Source organism: Astatotilapia calliptera, chromosome 6 (genome assembly GCF_964374335.1).
Source record: "Astatotilapia calliptera chromosome 6, fAstCal68.1, whole genome shotgun sequence".
Classification (NCBI taxonomy): domain Eukaryota; kingdom Metazoa; phylum Chordata; class Actinopteri; order Cichliformes; family Cichlidae; genus Astatotilapia; species Astatotilapia calliptera.
In genome coordinates this window covers 39,069,975-39,088,775 of record NC_137427.1, presented here as the reverse complement: position 1 = coordinate 39,088,775, position 18,801 = coordinate 39,069,975, and the positions used below count along the sequence as shown (strand labels likewise).

The 18,801-nt window shown below is 45.2% G+C and overlaps 1 protein-coding gene across 1 annotated transcript in view; it reads right to left on the bottom strand.

The window, feature by feature from the left end:
- LOC113024705 (glycine receptor subunit beta-like) overlaps window positions 1–13,220 on the bottom strand; it is a 79,097-nt gene extending 65,877 nt beyond the window's left edge. The window contains exon 1 of the mRNA XM_026171984.2: window positions 13,084–13,220. Coding sequence (XP_026027769.1) covers window positions 13,084–13,102 — 19 coding nt within the window. The 5' untranslated portion in view covers window positions 13,103–13,220. The remainder of the gene's footprint in view (window positions 1–13,083) is intronic.
- Between the last annotated feature and the right edge of the window lie 5,581 nt (window positions 13,221–18,801).

Genomic DNA, 18,801 nt, shown 5'->3' with positions numbered 1-18,801 from the left:
TTCCCAAATTAAACACTCTGTTGTTGTTGTTTACTTTTGACCAGTTACTGGGATCGAAGATTCTCTTGCCCTTTCTACCAGCAATTTGAATGTTTGTCTTTAATAAAAAACATGAATACAATAAATATATAAATAATCACAAATCAAAAGGAAAGGTTCTTCTATTCAAAAGCATTATATGCTGTACATCAAAATTCTCCTCTTTTTTATAATGATAGACTGACAGATAATTGAGGAAATATTTTAAATTTCTCCAAACTCCTCTGATACATCGAACATGCAGACCCAAGCTTGTTTCACCATTGGCATTTATTATCAGTGGAGTGATTTTAATATCACCGGATGGCTTATATAACTGTTTTATTACACCAATCTTATCACTGCCAATAACAAGCTAAGTAACTGGATGCTGGCTTAATTTACCTAGTCATAGTGGCTTATAGGAGCGTGTGTGTTTGTGTGTCATATTTTTTTAAACATGCATCCATCCATCCATCCATCCATCCATCCATTCATTCATTCATCAATTTTTAAGATAAGATAAGATAAGATAACCTTTATTAGTCCCACACGTGGGAAATTTGTTTTGTCACAGCAGGAAGTGGACAGTGCAAACGTTATGAGGCAAAAATTAGAATACAATAAGAATAAATACAGTACACAGCTGTACAGAATAGAATAAAATAAAATACTATATACAGTAGAATAAAATAAAATAAATATACAATAAGATAAGAATAGAATACAAATACAAATACTATATACAACTGAGTAAAAATACAACGATGACAGAAAGGATTATTGCACTTAGTATTATTGCATATGTATGGATATGTGTGCTTGATCAGTTAAAGTCTTTATTATGGAGTCTGACAGCAGTGGGGAGGAAAGACCTGCGAAATCTCTCCGTCCCACACCGTGGGTGCCGCAGTCTCCCACTGAAGGAGCTGCTCAGTGCTGTCACAGTCTGCTGCATGGGGTGGGAGATGTTGTCCATCAGGGATGACAGCTTAGCCGCCGTTCTCCTGTCACTCACCACCTCCACTGGGTCCAGAGGGCATCCTAGAACAGAGCTGGCCCTTCGGATCACCCTGTTCAGTCTCTTCCTGTCCCCAGCAGAGATGCTGCCGCCCCAGCAGACCACGCCATAAAAGATAGCAGAAGCCACAACAGAGTCATAGAAGGTCTTCAGGAGTGGGCCCTCCACTCCAAACGACCTGAGTCTCCGCAGCAGGTACAGCCTGCTCTGCCCTTTCCTGTAGAGGGCGTCTGAGTTATGAGTCCAGTCCAGTCTATTGTTCAGATGAACACCAAGGTACCTGTAGCTGTCCACAGCCTCAATGTCCATACCTTGGATGTTCAGTGGTTGCAGTGGAGAATGCTTGTGCCTGCGGAAGTCTACCACCAGTTCCTTGGTTTTACTGGCGTTGATCTGGAGGTAGTTCAGCTGGCACCAGTCCACAAAGTCTTGGGTCAGACCTCTGTACTCCTTGTCGTCCCCATCAGTGATGAGGCCGACTATTGCAGAGTCATCAGAGAACTTCTGCAGGAAGCACTGGGTGGAGTTGTGGGAGAAGTCTGCAGTGTAGATGGTGAAGAGGAACGGAGCCAGAACCGTTCCCTGTGGGGCCCCCGTACTGCAGACGACCCTGTCCGACACACAGCCCTGAGTCCTCACATACTGTGGTCGGTCGGTGAGGTAGTCCAGGATCCAGGTAGTGAGGTGATGGTCCACTCCAGAGTTCACCAGCTTGTCCTTTAGAACCGAGGGAAGAATGGTGTTGAAGGCACTGGAGAAATCAAAGAACATGATTCTCACAGTGCTTCCAGCGGTCTCCAGGTGAGCGAGGGAACGATGTAGGAGGTGAATGACGGCATCATCCGCTCCAATGCCAGGCTGGTAGGCAAACTGAAGTGGGTCCAGTGATGAGCTTGTTAGGCGCCGAAGCTGAGCCAGGACCAACCGCTCCAGGGTCTTCATCAGGTGGGATGTCAGAGCCACCGGCCTGTAGCTGTTGAGGTCCTTGGGGCGTGAAGTCTTTGGCACTGGTACAACACAGGAGGTTTTCCAGAGCTGTGGGACTCTTCCCAACCTCAGGCTCAGGTTGAAGAGGTGCTCCATTTTCTTCCAGGGCCTGGTCGCGGGGCGGTAGCCTAAATATAGAAGCCTAGACCTCCCTCTCCCCAGCCACCTCCTATAGCTTATCCGGGGAGAACACCAAGGCATTCCCAGATCAAGCGAGAGAATTAACCTCCTGGGTCGGCTTCCTCCTGGTGGGCCATGTCAGAAGACTTCACCCTCAGTAAGATTATGCCAGTGAGGATGACTACTACCACTCAGCGTCCTCCTCAATTTTGCATTCTTCTTGTGTTGTAAGTGCTATTTTCTAGTTTTTTTGGCAACAACTAACCACCTATGACAGACAGACTCTTTTAGACATCCTACAACATTCATAATCTGGGACCACACTGGTGGCTTAACTTGGATACCTGAGCAGAAACAACGCTGGAGGAAAAGGGAGAAAAGAGCCAGAGTTCTGGTCAGGCTGAGAAACAGACAACACGTTTCCCCTTTTTCCAAGATTCTTCTAGCTAACATCCAAATTTTGGGGAAAAAAATGGATGAACTGCTTTCCACAGCATATTATGGACTGCAATGTCTTTATTTGGTTGGATGCCTCAATCCCTGAATCGGCTATTCTTCCTTCTCCATTCATCATCAGGACTGGACAAAGGAGTCCGGTAAGTGGAGGAGAGGTGGCGTGTCTATAATGACTAACAAGCAATGGCGTGTTTCATCAAGGTGCTCCCCTGATGTTGAACACCTCATGATCAAATGTGTTCTGTACCGCTGTTTATATTTTTTCCCCCTACGCTGACACTGTGTGGGTGCTGCCCAAGCTATATGATGTCAACCACTGGCAAGAAGTACTACACCCCAAAGCGACAAAGCCAGCCTGAAGAAAGTTCTGCCATGTAAGCTTTCCAACATGAATTAGAATAGAATTCAACTTTATTGTCATTGCACATGTCACAAGTACAAGGCAACGATATGCAGTTTGCATCCATCCAGAAAGTGCTTTAGCAATAGATATATTACAAAATATATATTAGCAATAAAATTGATATATAGGTATACTACAAAAATGGGTCTATTATGGGTATGTTACAATGTACATGGTATGAAGGTATGTTATGAATATGCTATACTGTACTGAGTGTACAAGGTATGTACAGGCTATGAACAGGATATAAATATGAAAACTATACAGAGATATGAAATATGAAACTATACAGAAATATGAAATATGTTATAAACAGTTGAAGAACTATAATTATTGTATTGTACAGAATGATTGCCTATAAAGCATTTACAGTAGTGCAGTTTAGATCAGTGAGATATGTGGCTGATTTCAACAGTGGTTCTACAGTGGCTATAACATCCTGGATCACCTTTAGACCCCTTTCACATGTGCCTATAAAGCCCACCTTTCAGCAAATCAGATTACTCCTCAGTCCTGCTGCTACCAGCCAATAGGCAGAGGCTGAAGCACGAGCAACCAGCGACAATGAAATGATTGGGTTCAATGCTGAACCAACTAATGGTCCTGCATCACTCCTTCCACACTATGTACTGGGAGGTTTTTCAAACTGCTGCCAACAATAACGTAAATGACCACACAAACTGCTTACTGGATACATCCACAAATGAATCAGTGTGGTTGACGTTGTCTCAAACATCAGGCGCATGTGGAGTGGGCTAAAAACCATAACACATTTCAAGGGGAAGAGCTACAGCACAGTGGAGATGACTGGTTCCCTACCTGAGGAGCTGAATGACCTTATAAACTGTACCGTCTGTGAAGGTTCTCAGTCATCCAGGTCATTGTAGTCAAAGGAGCTTGCAAAGAAAAGCGTCTGGACTTCTTTAAGTTGCTTGAAGATGTTTCACCTCTCATCCGAGAAGCTTCTTCAGTTCTAAGGTCAAATGGTGGGGAGTCCCAGATTTAAACCTAGTGGGAGTATCCCCTCACAAGGGGGGGGGGGGGGGGGGTACTCCCACTAGGTTTAAATCTGGGACTCCCCACCAGTTGACCTTAGAACTGAAGAAGCTTCTCGGATGAGAGGTGAAACGTCTTCAAGCAACTTAAAGAAGTCCAGACGCTGTTCTTTGCAAGCTCCTTTGACTATAAACAGTACCGTTTATAGGGTTGGGGAAACCTGCAGTGAACAGACACTGAAGAAGTCACTTGGATGAATGACGAAACGTTTCTGTCATCCACGCCACCTGCAGCCTCTGAGTCTTCATCCACGCCGCCTGCAGCCTCTGCCTCGCCTGGTGCTGCGGGGGCCAAGCAGTCTTCAGGTCCCAAACTGCCTCCTCAACATCACCGGCCACTTTCCAGGCCACCGGCTGGGTGTCATTGCCGTCGGTGATGACCTCCTGAACGCCGCCGCTGCCTTCCACATGGCCGGTCCCCGGATCTGCTCTGTCGCCGCCACTGCCTTCCGCGTGGCCGGCCCCCAGAACTGTTTGCCCGTCTCCGCCGTTGCCGTCCACACGGTCGGCCCCCAGAACTGAACTGTTTTGGCCTCCTGCGCTGTCGGCCTCCGGGTCGGCCCCCTGAACTTGACCATCTGGGTTTTTCTGCCCGTATGTCCCGCTGTTTGCCCATGACGTCATTATGCCTGTTTACGAGTCTGTGTCTCTGTCTGTCGTGTGCTTCCTGTTTTATTTTGTAGGTCTGTGTCCTATGTCAGTGCGTTCAGCTTTGTGCTCTCCCTGTCTCGTCAGTGTAATCAGCATCAGCCGTGTCTCCCAGCTGTTTCCTCTTCGCTCCGTTCACCTCTTGTATTTAGTGTCTGTGTCTTCCCCTACTCGGTGTCGCGTCGTTAACATCTGTTCACCCTCGCTTCCTCTGTGTGTTCCGTTTGCCAGCCAGCCTTCCTGCCTAGTTATTCTGTTCTTCCAGTTTACTTAGTGTTTTTCTGTTCTGCTTCTTACCAGCAATAAAGCTGTGTGTTTTGAGTTACTTCTGCCTCAGTGAGTCCTGCATTTTGGGTCCTCTCTTCCTGCCTGCCTACACACAGACTTGACAGTTTCTCTCACTGAACACTACGGCCATGGTGAACAGAATCAATTTTGGGGATTTCCTTACCTGGATGATTGAGCATGCATCAAGACATAATTTTAGAGATAATATGCAAAATGGAAGAAAGCAGTTCTACATATTTGTTTAATATGTGCATTGAAGGACTTATCCTAGTCAAAAATGACTCCACAGTGTTACTGGAGACCAAGGTAATGCCATTCAGAGTAAGCATCTGGTTAGATACCATATTTCTAAGATTTTCTGGGCTGAGTACAAAAACTTCAGTTTTATCTGAATTAAGAAGCAGAAAGTTAGAGGCCATCCAGGTCTTTATGTCTTTAAGACATTCCTGCAGTTTAACTAATTGGTGTGTTTTATCTGGCTTCATGAATAGATAAAGTTGTCGTTGTCAGGATGAGGTCGTGGACGAAAGAAGGAGGACCCAAACGCTGGACTCACAGGTAGGTGAAGATTGGTGTTTTATTGTCAACGGAGTGAACAAACAGAACAGAAGTAGGAAACGGCTGGCCGGCTGGACGACTGACTGAATGGATGAATGAAAGACTGACTGACAACTGACCGGCTGACCTGACGGAACTGAACAGAGGACAACCTAACAGCGGCGAGAACAACATCACAATAACATCAATGACACGACATTGGACTGGTTGAACTGAGGGACATAAATACACAGGCTGAGTGATGAGAGATTAGAACCTGGTGAGTACACAGCTGAACATAATGACCTAATGATAAACGGGAAGAGGACGGAACATAATGCACATGGACCAAGGCTAACACAATAAAACAGGAGGTGAAGCAGACAGAATATAAACAGTGAACATGAACTAAGAATACTGGGTCAAAGACCCAGAAACCCTGACAGTACCCCCCCCCCCGCATAGGCCGGCACCCGACGGCCAAAAGAACGAAAAACCAGAACAGGGCGGGCGGAGGGGGCCCAGGACGGAGGGACGGAGTCCACACAGAGACAGTTCAGGAGGGCGGCCACGTGGAAGGCAGCAGTGACCACTGAGCCGGTCCAGTGGGCGGCTGCGGCGGTCGAGACGAGACAGTTCAGGGGGCCGACCGTGCGGACGGCAACGGCGGCGATGTGGACACAGTTCGGGAGGCCGACCGTGCGGACGGCAACGGCAACGATGACAGCGCTGGTCCGGGGGCCGACCGTGCGGAAGGCGACGGCGGCGACGGCGGCCACTCAGGCGAAGAGGGTCCGGGGGCCGGCCGTGCGGAAGGCGACGGCGGCCACTCAGGAGAAGAGGGTCCGGGGGCCGGCCGTGCGGAAGGCGACGGCGGCCACTCAGGCGAAGAGGGTCCGGGGGCCGGCCGTGCGGAAGGCGACGGCGGCCACTCAGGCGAAGAGGGGGCCGCCCACGACGGCGATGGCGCCCGGCCAGTGGCCTAGCCAGCGGTCTAGAAAATGGCCGTTTAGCTTCAGACCCAAACGAGGCTGGGCCAGGCGAGGCTGAAGGCACGGAGGCTGGGCCAGGCGAGGCTGAAGGCTCTGAGGCTGAAGGCTCTGAGGCTGAAGGCTCTGAGGCTGGAGCCGGACCAGGCGGAGCAGAAGCAGAGGCCGACGCCAGACCGGGCGTGGGTGCAGCTGAGGCAGAGGCCGGGCCGGGCGTGGGTGCAGCTGAGGCAGAGGCCGGGCCGGGCGTGGGTGCAGCTGAGGCCTCTGGCTGGAGACAGGCAGGGCCAGTAGGCGCGGACGCCTCTGGCTGAGGAGCGGCCGGGCCAGCGGGCGCGGAGACCCCTGGCTGAGGAGCGGCCGGGCCAGCGGGTGCGGAGACCCCTGGCTGAGGAGCAGGAGAGCTCACAGCTGGCTCTGGGTGCTGTGGCTGCAGGTCCGGGAACTGGACGGGATGGTGGACAGGCGACTGGGAAACAGGAGGCAACTGGACTACAGGGCACTGGGCGGCAGACTGAGCTACAGGTGACTGGAGGACAGGTGGAGACTGAGCTACAGGTGACTGGAGGACAGGTGGAGACTGAGCTACAGGTGACTGAACTGACTGGAGGGCAGCAGGAGACTGGACAGCAGGTGACTGAACTGACTGGAGTGAAAGCTGAACAGCAGGTGAGGGAACTGACTGGACTGGAAGCTGAACAGCAGGTGAGTGAACTGATTGGACTAAGGAGACTGATGGATAAACAGAGGCCGGTGAGGCTAATGGCTGAGCTAAAGAGTGAGCTAGTGAAGGGGACAACAGTGCAGCCTGGGCTAATAAAGCTGGGGCCTGAGCAGGGGACACCTCAGCTAGCCTAACCAGTGATAGTGCGAGGGCATGAAAAGCTGGATCAGGAGGTGGATGAAGAGGTGAAGTGGCAGGTGGACCGGTTAGCTCTTCCAAGCCTCCAGGGGGGTCAAGCTGGGTTCTGGTTGCCCTCAACCTGGGCGCTGGGACGGGCACGGAAGGTGGCTGGACACCAGTCACCCCCACCTGAGAAACAGAAGCAGGTGTGGAGGCAGACCGGGTCACAGCTGCCCTCCTCCTGGGGGCTGGCACTGGTGTGGGCGTAGGCTGGGCCCCCATGCTGGTGGGAAATGGCTGAATAATGGGTGTGGAAATAACGACTGGGTGAGTGATACTGACGGGTTTATTGGGGAGTGTTCTGGTCTTCCTGCCACCGCTATTTACAGTCTTTAACTGAGCTGTCTTTGGGGAAACAGAGCAGAAAAAGTCTACCCAGTCCACATTGTCGTCCAAGAGGGACGTTCCCCATGAATCGGAGAGGTGTCTATTATTTATCTTATGTGAAGAGTCAACTGAGGAAGGTGGCAAACAGTCACTGGGACTCACCGCCGGGAGTGGCTGGAAATAGTCCATGTTACGGTGGCGTGTGTGCCGCTTTCTCCGGGTAGAGGAAGCGGGCGGGGTAAACAGATGAGCCTCTGGCACGGGAGCCTCCATTGAGCCGAGGTGGTAGGCGGAGCCACTGTGCCATGGCGAGGTTGAAGGTCCGGTGAGTAGAACGGCTGGCGGGCGAGCGAGGAGCGGAGCAGCGGGAGAGCGAGCGGCCGAAGCTTGGCCTGTGACGCCCACTCTCCGCGGCGAATGCTCCGCTGCAGGTGAGGCAGCAGGTGGAGGACCGCGGCGTCTCCGAGGCCCGCCCAGAGCCAGACGAGTCCCCTCGAAGACGTGCTCCCTCTCTGAGAAGAGCCGCTGTTTCCACCTGAGCTTCTCCGCCCAAATGGAGAGCGCTGCGTCCTGCCGCTCGAAGAGGTCCGAGTCCGCTGGGTCCACATCGTGTCTTCGTGGCACGGGTCGTGTCATTCTGTCAGGATGAGGTCGTGGACGAAAGAAGGAGGACCCAAACGCTGGACTCACAGGTAGGTGAAGATTGGTGTTTTATTGTCAACGGAGTGAACAAACAGAACAGAAGTAGGAAACGGCTGGCCGGCTGGACGACTGACTGAATGGATGAATGAAAGACTGACTGACAACTGACCGGCTGACCTGACGGAACTGAACAGAGGACAACCTAACAGCGGCGAGAACAACATCACAATAACATCAATGACACGACATTGGACTGGTTGAACTGAGGGACATAAATACACAGGCTGAGTGATGAGAGATTAGAACCTGGTGAGTACACAGCTGAACATAATGACCTAATGATAAACGGGAAGAGGACGGAACATAATGCACATGGACCAAGGCTAACACAATAAAACAGGAGGTGAAGCAGACAGAATATAAACAGTGAACATGAACTAAGAATACTGGGTCAAAGACCCAGAAACCCTGACAGTCGTCTGCATAGCAGTGACAATGCGTTCTATCCCTTATGATACTGCCTAAGGCAGTGGTTCCCAAACTTAACTTAAAATACTGTATAAAACACCTTGAGGCGACTGTTGTTGTGATATGGTGAGTATAAATAAAATTGAATTGAACTGAGTATTTTATTTCCTCTTCAATGGTTAAAATTTTATTTGTGAAGAAATTCATGAAGTAAATATTAGTTAAGGTTAAACAAATGCTTATCTTACAGGGAGTGCAGAATTATTAGGCAAATGAGTATTTTGTCCACATCATCCTCTTCATGCATGTTGTCTTACTCCAAGCTGTATAGGCTCGAAAGCCTACTACCAATTAAGCATATTAGGTGATGTGCATCTCTGTAATGAGAAGGGGTGTGGTCTAATGACATCAACACCCTATATCAGGTGTGCATAATTATTAGGCAACGTCCTTTCCTTTGGCAAAATGGGTCAAAAGAAGGACTTGACAGGCTCAGAAAAGTCAAAAATAGTGAGATATCTTGCAGAGGGATGCAGCAGTCTCAAAATTGCAAAGCTTCTGAAGCGCGATCATCGAACAATCAAGCGTTTCATTCAAAATAGTCAACAGGGTCGCAAGAAGCGTGTGGAAAAACCAAGGCGCAAAATAACTGCCCATGAACTGAGAAAAGTCAAGCGTGCAGCTGCCAAGATGCCACTTGCCACCAGTTTGGCCATATTTCAGAGCTGCAACATCACTGGAGTGCCCAAAAGCACAAGGTGTGCAATACTCAGAGACATGGCCAAGGTAAGAAAGGCTGAAAGACGACCACCACTGAAACGTCAAGACTGGGCCAAGAAATATCTCAAGACTGGTTTTTCTAAGGTTTTATGGACTGATGAAATGAGAGTGAGTCTTGATGGGCCAGATGGATGGGCCCGTGGCTGGATTGGTAAAGGGCAGAGAGCTCCAGTCCGACTCAGACGCCAGCAAGGTGGAGGTGGAGTACTGGTTTGGGCTGGTATCATCAAAGATGAGCTTGTGGGGCCTTTTCGGGTTGAGGATTGAGTCAAGCTCAACTCCCAGTCCTACTGCCAGTTTCTGGAAGACACCTTCTTCAAGCAGTGGTACAGGAAGAAGTCTGCATCCTTCAAGAAAAACATGATTTTCATGCAGGACAATGCTCCATCACACGCGTCCAAGTACTCCACAGCGTGGCTGGCAAGAAAGGGTATAAAAGAAGAAAAACTAATGACATGGCCACCTTGTTCACCTGATCTGAACCCCATTGAGAACCTGTGGTCCATCATCAAATGTGAGATTTACAAGGAGGGAAAACAGTACACCTCTCTGAACAGTGTCTGGGAGGCTGTGGTTGCTGCTGCACGCAATGTTGATGGTGAACAGATCAAAACACTGACAGAATCCATGGATGGCAGGCTTTTGAGTGTCCTTGCAAAGAAAGGTGGCTATATTGGTCGCTGATTTGTTTTTGTTTTGTTTTTGAATGTCAGAAATGTATATTTGTGAATGTGGAGATGTTATATTGGTTTCACTGGTAAAAATAAATAATTGAAATGGGTATATATTTGTTTTTTGTTAAGTTGCCTAATAATTCTGCACAGTAATAGTCACCTGCACACACAGATATCCCCCTAAAATAGCTAAAACTAAAAACAAACTAAAAACTACTTCCAAAAACATTCAGCTTTGATATTAATGAGTTTTTTGGGTTCATTGAGAACATGGTTGTTGTTCAATAATAAAATTATTCCTCAAAAATACAACTTGCCTAATAATTCTGCACTCCCTGTAATAGAGCTCTGACTTTGTGTCAGTCTCAGGATCTGAACTGTCACATCTTTTCAGATCTTTTAGACCTATTTTATAACTACAAGACTTTTATTCTCTGTAGCTGTTTTATAAGGTTTAGGCAAGAAATTCTGACTTTAATTTTCATGGTTTGATTAGGTTTGAACAACACAACTATTTGGCACCTAAAGTACACAATGGCTGCACAGTGGAACTGCAGTTAACATTGGTAAAATTACTGCAAGTTGGTTTCTTGTTCAGACCACACATGGCCTCTGTGTGGAGGTTGTACGTAATAGGTTTCCTTTAGCCATTCTAGTTTCCTCCCACAGTCCATAGACATGCATGTTAGATGACCGGTGATTCTAAATTGCTCATGGAATTGTAAAATGTTTCAAATGTACATGTACAGAATAAAAGCAAAACAGCAATAGATTTGTATTAAAAGTTAGAGCTGGTTAGTTAAAATGTTACTTCCATTTAGTTTTACTGGATCTCAGTGCAGCATTTGATACAGTTGACCACAACATATTACTCAAACGACTGGAGAACTGGACAAGTCTTTCAGGAACTGTACTAAACTGGTTCAAAACATACTTAGAAAACAGGAAATACTTTGTATCAATAGGTAACTTCACATCTGAGCAGACAAGTATCACATGTGGAGTTCCCCAAGGTTCCATCTTGGGACCCCTTCTGTTTAACAGAGAAATTTGGGTGTAGTGATGGATGCAGACCTAAACTTAGAAAAACACATTAAGACAATTACAAAGTCAGCTTACTATCACCTCAAGAATATTTCAAGGATAAAAGATCTGATGTCTCAACAGGACCTGGAAAAACTAGTCCATGCATTCATCTTTAGTAGGCTTGACTACTGTAACAGCATCTTTACAGGTCTACCTAAAAAAAAAAAAATCAGTCAGACAACTACAGCTCATTCAGAACTCTGCTGCTCGAGTCCTCACTAAGACCAAAAAAGTGGACCACATCAGTCCAGCTCTGAGGTCTTTACACTGGCTGCCTGTCCGTCAGAGAATAGACTTTAAAGTTCTGATGCTGGCCTATAAAGCTCTGAATGGTTTAGGACCAAAATACATCAGTGACCTCCTGACACAGTATGAACCTTCCAGATCCCTCAGGTCATCTGGATCCGGTCTTTTATCAGTTCCCAGAGTCAGAACCAGACACGGAGAAGCTGCATTCAGCTTTTATGCTCCTTATACCTGGAACAAACTCCCAGAAAGCCTCAGATCAGCTGAAACACTCAGTTTATTCAAATCCAGGTTGAAGACTCACCTGTTCTCAGCTGCATTTGAATAAAGCAACAAATCCACACTTTTAAGCTTAAATTTCAAAACTTACATTTACCTACTGATTTTATCTACTGTTCTGATTTTATCTGTTTTGATTTTATATACTGTTTTGTTTGTTTGTTAATTAGTTTGTTTGTTTGCTTGTTTTAATCAATTTTAAATCATGCTTTTTATTTGCTTTTGTTTCTAATGTCTCTGTAAAGCACTTTGAATCACCTTGTTGTTGAATTGTGCTATACAAATAAACTTGCCTTGCCTTGCCTTGCCATTCAATCTGCAAAAAGCTTTTTCATCCACTGTTACTATGGTGACAACTCCCACCCCCGGTGGTGATATCAGACTTTGTCTCAAATTTTTCAGGGCTTGGTTGGATCATTTTTATTTAGCAATGTGACTCCTATTCTTTTATTGTTTTAAGAAAAGTTATTTTCTTCAAGAACTTTTGGAAAGAGATTTTTCTGGTTATATTGCAAGACTGACACTGAAGGTGACAAACACCTTGTTCATCAGCAAATATAGCAAAAACAGTAAATAGGTTCATGGTAAAATATATCACCCCCTCCCCTTTTGTCATCTGTTTGCCCATCTAGATTGAATAGATGCCCTTTCCATCTATACATAGCAAAGTAATATATTTTTTATTTACAGCAGAACTATATCTATTGGTGACCCAGCCCTCTGCATCTGACAAGTTTTACCTTGAGAAGATTAAATTAGAAGAATAATCATTCAGAGAAACTAGTGGAACAGAGAAAGGGGAAGTGACAGAGAGAAGCATAGCATGTAGGGGAGGTGGGGGGTGGGTACTGCGGCGTTAGATCACACTGTCGAGATGCAATGACACAGCTCACTGATGCTGCTGTAGTTTTACATAGGAATTGCTCTCTGGTGCAAGAAAACTGCAAGTGTAGCAAAAACTCATACATCACAGGTACAAAATGTACAGCGTCACAAGGACAGGACAATACTAAAGCCTTTTGGTATAATATGATTTACAACTATCTGTTATGTTCTCTCTTCTCTTTTTCTGTCTCGACTATGCGCATGCAATCTGCCCTACAACTGCAGCCACAGAAAACAGTCAGAGATATTCAGCATTCCTTTGATTCTTACCTTTCTTTAGTTGGGCCATTGATTCTGCTGCATTACTGAGATTCAGCGGTTAGTCAGGGTGATGCTGCTCTGGCTAGAGCTAGGCTACATCCTCTCTCCCTCTCCTTCTCTGCTGCACTCTCTGGTGCATGTTCCTTTATCTGCACTGCTCTTGTCGTCTATTCCAAGTTCCTGTCTGTCTGGCTAGAGGAAGTAGCACAGTAATGTCACTGATTAACAGCTCATGAGTAGGGAATTTTATACATATTACATTACTTGTGTGCTAATTGCTTATTTATTTATTCCCTTTTTTAAAACATATTTAACAAATGGAGAAGAAAAGAGGAAGCAAGAAGTCTAAAATCTATCTACAACAGATTAACAGTATTTGAAAGTTATATCCCTAAAAACAGAAAGAAAACCCAGCAAAGACCTGACACAGCACCTGAGAGATGCATCTGGACAGTCAGATGGGAGCGTGGTTGTCAAGAAATTATTTTTAAGGAAAGACATAGGGTGAAAAGGTTAAGGTAAACACAACAACAACAAAAAACTTTATCAAAATGTTTGATGCCGTGATGAATCCAAATGTGAAAATTTTGGTTCAGATTGTTGGCAATATATATGGATTATGAATGGAGGAGGTTGTCAGCAAGGAACAACAGTCACTGTCTACAGCCAAAACGTTTTGGATGCTTGGTTTGGGTCCTGCATTTCTGCCTATGCTTATATAAAAGAGGGATGGCCTGGCTCCACTTCCTCCCTCTGTACTAATGTGAAGAAAACTGCCATCTTGCATTTTTACTGCCACAGTATGTGTAGTAGTCATTTGGGGTGGAGTTGCTGCAACAAACCCCGCCCACATATCTGACCACAAACACACCGCTTGCACTTCTTATGCAGAGATGGGCAGTAACGCGTAAGCCGATTACTTTTTTCAAGTAACGAGTAAAGTAAGGGATTACTATTGCAAAAACGGTAATTAGATTACTGTTACATTGCCGTAGGAACACTGCATTACTGCGTTACTAAAACCGTGATTTTTTTTGCGAAAATGTCTCATGACAGTGACGTAAGCGAGTGCGACGTTCGTGACAACAGCTGTATGCAGATCAACAATGGCTCATATATGGAGTGCGGGAGAGAGTGTGAACGTGCAGCGTTTAAAGCGTGGAAGTACTGACCTTACTTGTTGATTCCATAAAAAGTGACAAAAACATTAGCGTCCGTTGTGCGTGGGAAGAAAACTTCTTTTTACAGCGAAAAAAAAACCCCCTAAACTTCCAAGCAAGCACCAAGTGCGCTACGACGTAATGGGAAATTCAGAGAAACTCGCGGATCCTTCCACTGACCGCTGCAGCACACCTGCACCAGCAGTGGTGGTCCTAGCCTGTTTGGCGCCCCGGGCGAACACTCCCTCTGGTGCCGCCCCTCCCACACACACACACACACATACATAAAACATATTAAGGATTGTACATGAACATAAAACTGTTGTCGGAACCATACTGAATTTCACCAGAGAAACACACACGCATAAGAGAGAGAGAGGGTATGCATTACATGCAAACGGCTACCAAACAGCCATCATAATTCGTCATACAATGAGAACAGGACAAATCAACAATTGACAATGACTAACTAATATTAAAATCTGTAACCCAATGTATTTTTTGGAGTTTAGTCTGTTACTATTTTTACCCTTTTTTTTGGAGCAACTGTAACCCACATAACTTCCTTAGGGAGTAATAAAGTATTCTGATTCTGATTGTTTCAGGATGACCTGCCATTATCCAATGACACATCTGCTTACCTGTATCTGTTGCTCGTTTCTCCTCCTCTTCTTTTCTCTTTTTTCTAAATTGAGCACCTAATGGCTTTGAACTTTTCTTGTCCATCTTACATTGGTTTTAATTTTGCACTCCAGTATGAACACAAATCCACAAACTCGAGGATCGCCAAAACATAACCTAATAGACCTACACCTTAGTTCACAGATTCACTTTGTCTAAGGTGTATTTCTGGGATTTCACACAACCCAGGATTCAGATCATGAATACATAATGGAATTGGATTTACAATATTATGAATGAAATGTGCTCTATTTGGAAGCAGCCGCCCCCCCTCCCCTTTCGACGGGTTGTGTGTGAGACTTTAAATCATCAAACTGTAAAATATACATTTTAAATTGTTATTGATCCCTTTAGCCCGAGTCCTAAAGTTTATATTTATTTTCTTACTCTTCTTATATATATTGTTTGTTTACTTGCACTGCTGTAACTGGAACCTCGTCTCGTCTCTTCTCTATGTACTGGACTGTAGCGGAGATGACAAAGTTTACTTTGACTTCAGCAGCGAGCAGGCGCACCGAGGGCTCTCGCGCTCACTTTTGACGTTTCCAAAAAACATCAGTGCACATTATAAGTCTGTATCATGATGTCTGGTGTTTTCGTGTTTGTTGTTTTGTTTTTATTTTGTTTTATTTTGCAAGTTGGTTATTAGATGCTGCTCCAGCCAGTCAGAGAATCCCCCGCCGCCCCGCCCTCTCCTCCCTGTGCCGCAAGCAGCAGGCGCACCTGGCAAACGGAGGGCGCCCTTACTCCCAGCAAATGGGCGATAGAAAACCGATCGGTGCCTATGCCATTCCCGATATGCGCCGGCTGATGTCGGGCAGCATGAGTATGAGCAAATTTTTTTTGCCGATGCCCGTGATGCCGCCCCCCACCACGATGCCGCCCCGGGCAACCGCCCGTGTCGCCCGTATCAAAAAACGCTACTGTGCACCAGGGAAAACCTCCGCCTACCCCACTCCTGCTTTACAGGTGAAAATAGAGCAAAAGGACCGCTAGTCTTTGACTTTATTTATTTTCTGCTGTGTTTTACTTGCATCTATTTGAAAGAGTGAGTGTAAACACAAAAAAATATATATTTTATGCGCTGGAATGTGCAGAAAATAGGTTTAAATATTAAACAAATTTCTTCCACTCAGAGAATGTTGCATATAATTAAATTTTTGCTTGATGCATAAAGTTAAAAGATTAAAACTAATAAAACAAGTTTTAAAAACAGACTTTTCCATCTGATTACATTTTGTATGATGGATTATGTAGAAAAAGTAGAATTGGGCTGAAAGATCTATCGCATTATCACCTATTCAGGTTGTAAATCGTGTTTCTTAAAAGTAACTAAGTAACTAAGTAATTAATTACTTTTGAAAATAAGTAATCAGTAAAGTAACGGGATTACTTTTTGGGGGAAGTAATCAGTAATTAGTTACTGATTACTTTTTTCAAGTAACTTGACCAACACTGTTCTTATGTTGTCAAGCTGCTTGAGTTTTAACACCCAGTACTGTCACCAGGGAAAGGCTACTCCATGTGTATTTAAGCCCTCAGTTTTCCTTCATTCTTTGTCATGTTGTCCGATTACGTTATCCATATCCATGCTCCTTTGCCAGTGAGTCTTTTCCTGATATCTTTAGTTATTTCGTTTTTTCCAGCAATACAGCTGCATTTTGAGTCTAATGTCTGTGTGCCAAGTATTGTATTTTGGTCCTACACTGCCCACCACACAGCCTGCCCCATGACTAGAGAGAGACCAGGAAACTCACGGTGAGCATGGATTAGAGAGGAAGTGTCAGAAGCTGAAGATGGCATGGAATATAATCCATGCAACCGAGACCAAGAAAAAACTGATGAGGACAAATTCAGTGAGGAAGAGGATCGCCATGACGACTGTTGTCATCTGTTGTCATGTCAACAGTCAAAGAATGGGAACTTATCCCCACCTGAGAATCAACTTGGGCTTTCAGCTGAAACCCTAATTTGAAAATAATGGTAAACTATAGTGGTAAACATGGAGGTAAGACAGAAAGACATCAAAGCATACATGAGGGTTTTTTTTTTTATTTTCAGTGGAGATCCGAGAATGAATCTACCAACAGTTTATGGATGTAGAGTTCAGTCGGACAATTTTTTGGGCCACCATGTTACTCTATAAATTTTACATGTTGACAGGTTTGTGGAGCGCCAGCCACTCATCTATAGCCCATCTTTCAGGCACCCATAGATGGTGTTCCTGAAAAGAGGTCATTTTAGTATAATGTTGGAATCATTTGGTCCATACACAGCTAAAATATTCCTGGTCACTTTGACAGCTGTGATAAACAGTATACTATGTTTGATCTGGTTATTATAGTCAAAATAGAAATGATGTGTTTTGACTCAAATATAAGGCATATAAAGTCATATTAATGAGACATACATACATCATAAATAACAGAAGTTCAAAAACTTTAGTTGATAAAACAATCTAACATGACAAGAAAGGAAATATATCTATTATTATAGTTTTTATGATGAGTCGTAATGAAACAGTCATTTTTTTAACTGTGAACACAAAATAGTTTAACATAAAACGAACACAAGGGTTAATTAAAGTAGTACTGCACATAATTAGAAAGATTCAGTTGTCCCTTATTCTCCCAGCAGGGCATCCAACAGCCATCAGAGGGTAGGTGTTGTGATGGAAAGTTTCTAGTTCATTCTTATATGAACTAGTAGGTGCTTGGAACTTTTTGTATTTCTTAGGTGAGTCTGTGTGTCAATATGACCTGGTGTAACTATGCTTAACTACGTTTCACTATGTTATCTGCTTACTGTTAGGGCATAGAAGGATGAAATTCCCAGGGAAACCATATTCCAGGTGCTTCCTGGAATATGGATAGCAGGAGTTGCTCCCTGCCCAGCGAGGGTTGAGACAAGAAGCTGTTGTAACTGTAGTGATGCACCAGGAGTTGTGTGTGAAGGTATAAAAGAGGCGGCGCGACGTCTCAAGGGCAGAGCTATCCTGACTGCATAACTGTGATGTTTGCAGTCTGTTTTCTCTCTTGCATCCTGTAATTAAAAAGCTTTGGCCACAGCTGACCGCGTTGCAGACTTTACTAACAGGAAATTCCAAGACAGTGTTCATTTCCCAGATCTTGTTCTTCAGATTTACCTGACTGTTTAGGACTATCCTCAATGTTTGCAATGTTGCCTTCTGCTAGTGCAGTCCCCTCAGTTGTGACTACCTTTCCTCTCTTTGTTACCATCCAAATACACTTCTCCAATCTGAATGACATTCCAGTGTCATTGTTGTAGATCCTAGTCGTGTCAGTCAATATATATCTCATTCACTCGTGGCATAATGCTTGATGTCATCCGTTCTGCAGTTGGTAACCACAGCCAGTTTTGTTAATGCTTCTAATCTGGGCTCAATCAGGTGATTATTTATGCTGCAGTAGATCAAGGCTGCTGGGGGATTCCCAGGGAATGGACTACTTCTTCTTCACTCACTTTTTTTTTTTTTCACACTGTGTGTATACACTACTGTTCATTTAATCAGTTATTTTTAATCTCTGGCTGTTTTCCACAGTGGTTTTTTGTCCCATCTCCCCTGCCCTCATTCCTAGCTGATCGCAGCAGATGACTGGCCTCCACTGAGCCTGGTTTTGCCAGTTTTCCTTCTAAGGCTACGTTCACACTGCAGGTCTTAATGCTCAATTCCGATTTTTTGATCAAATCCGATTTTTTTGTCTCCTCGTTCACACTACAAATAAAATGCGACAGCAAACGCGCTCTAGTGTGAACGCTCAAAGCAGCCCGCATGCGCAAAAGAAGACGTCACACACAACGCGCTCTGTTTAGACCCAGACCAAACAGTATTGTTTGACTGATGGCCCTTAATATAAAGACTTCG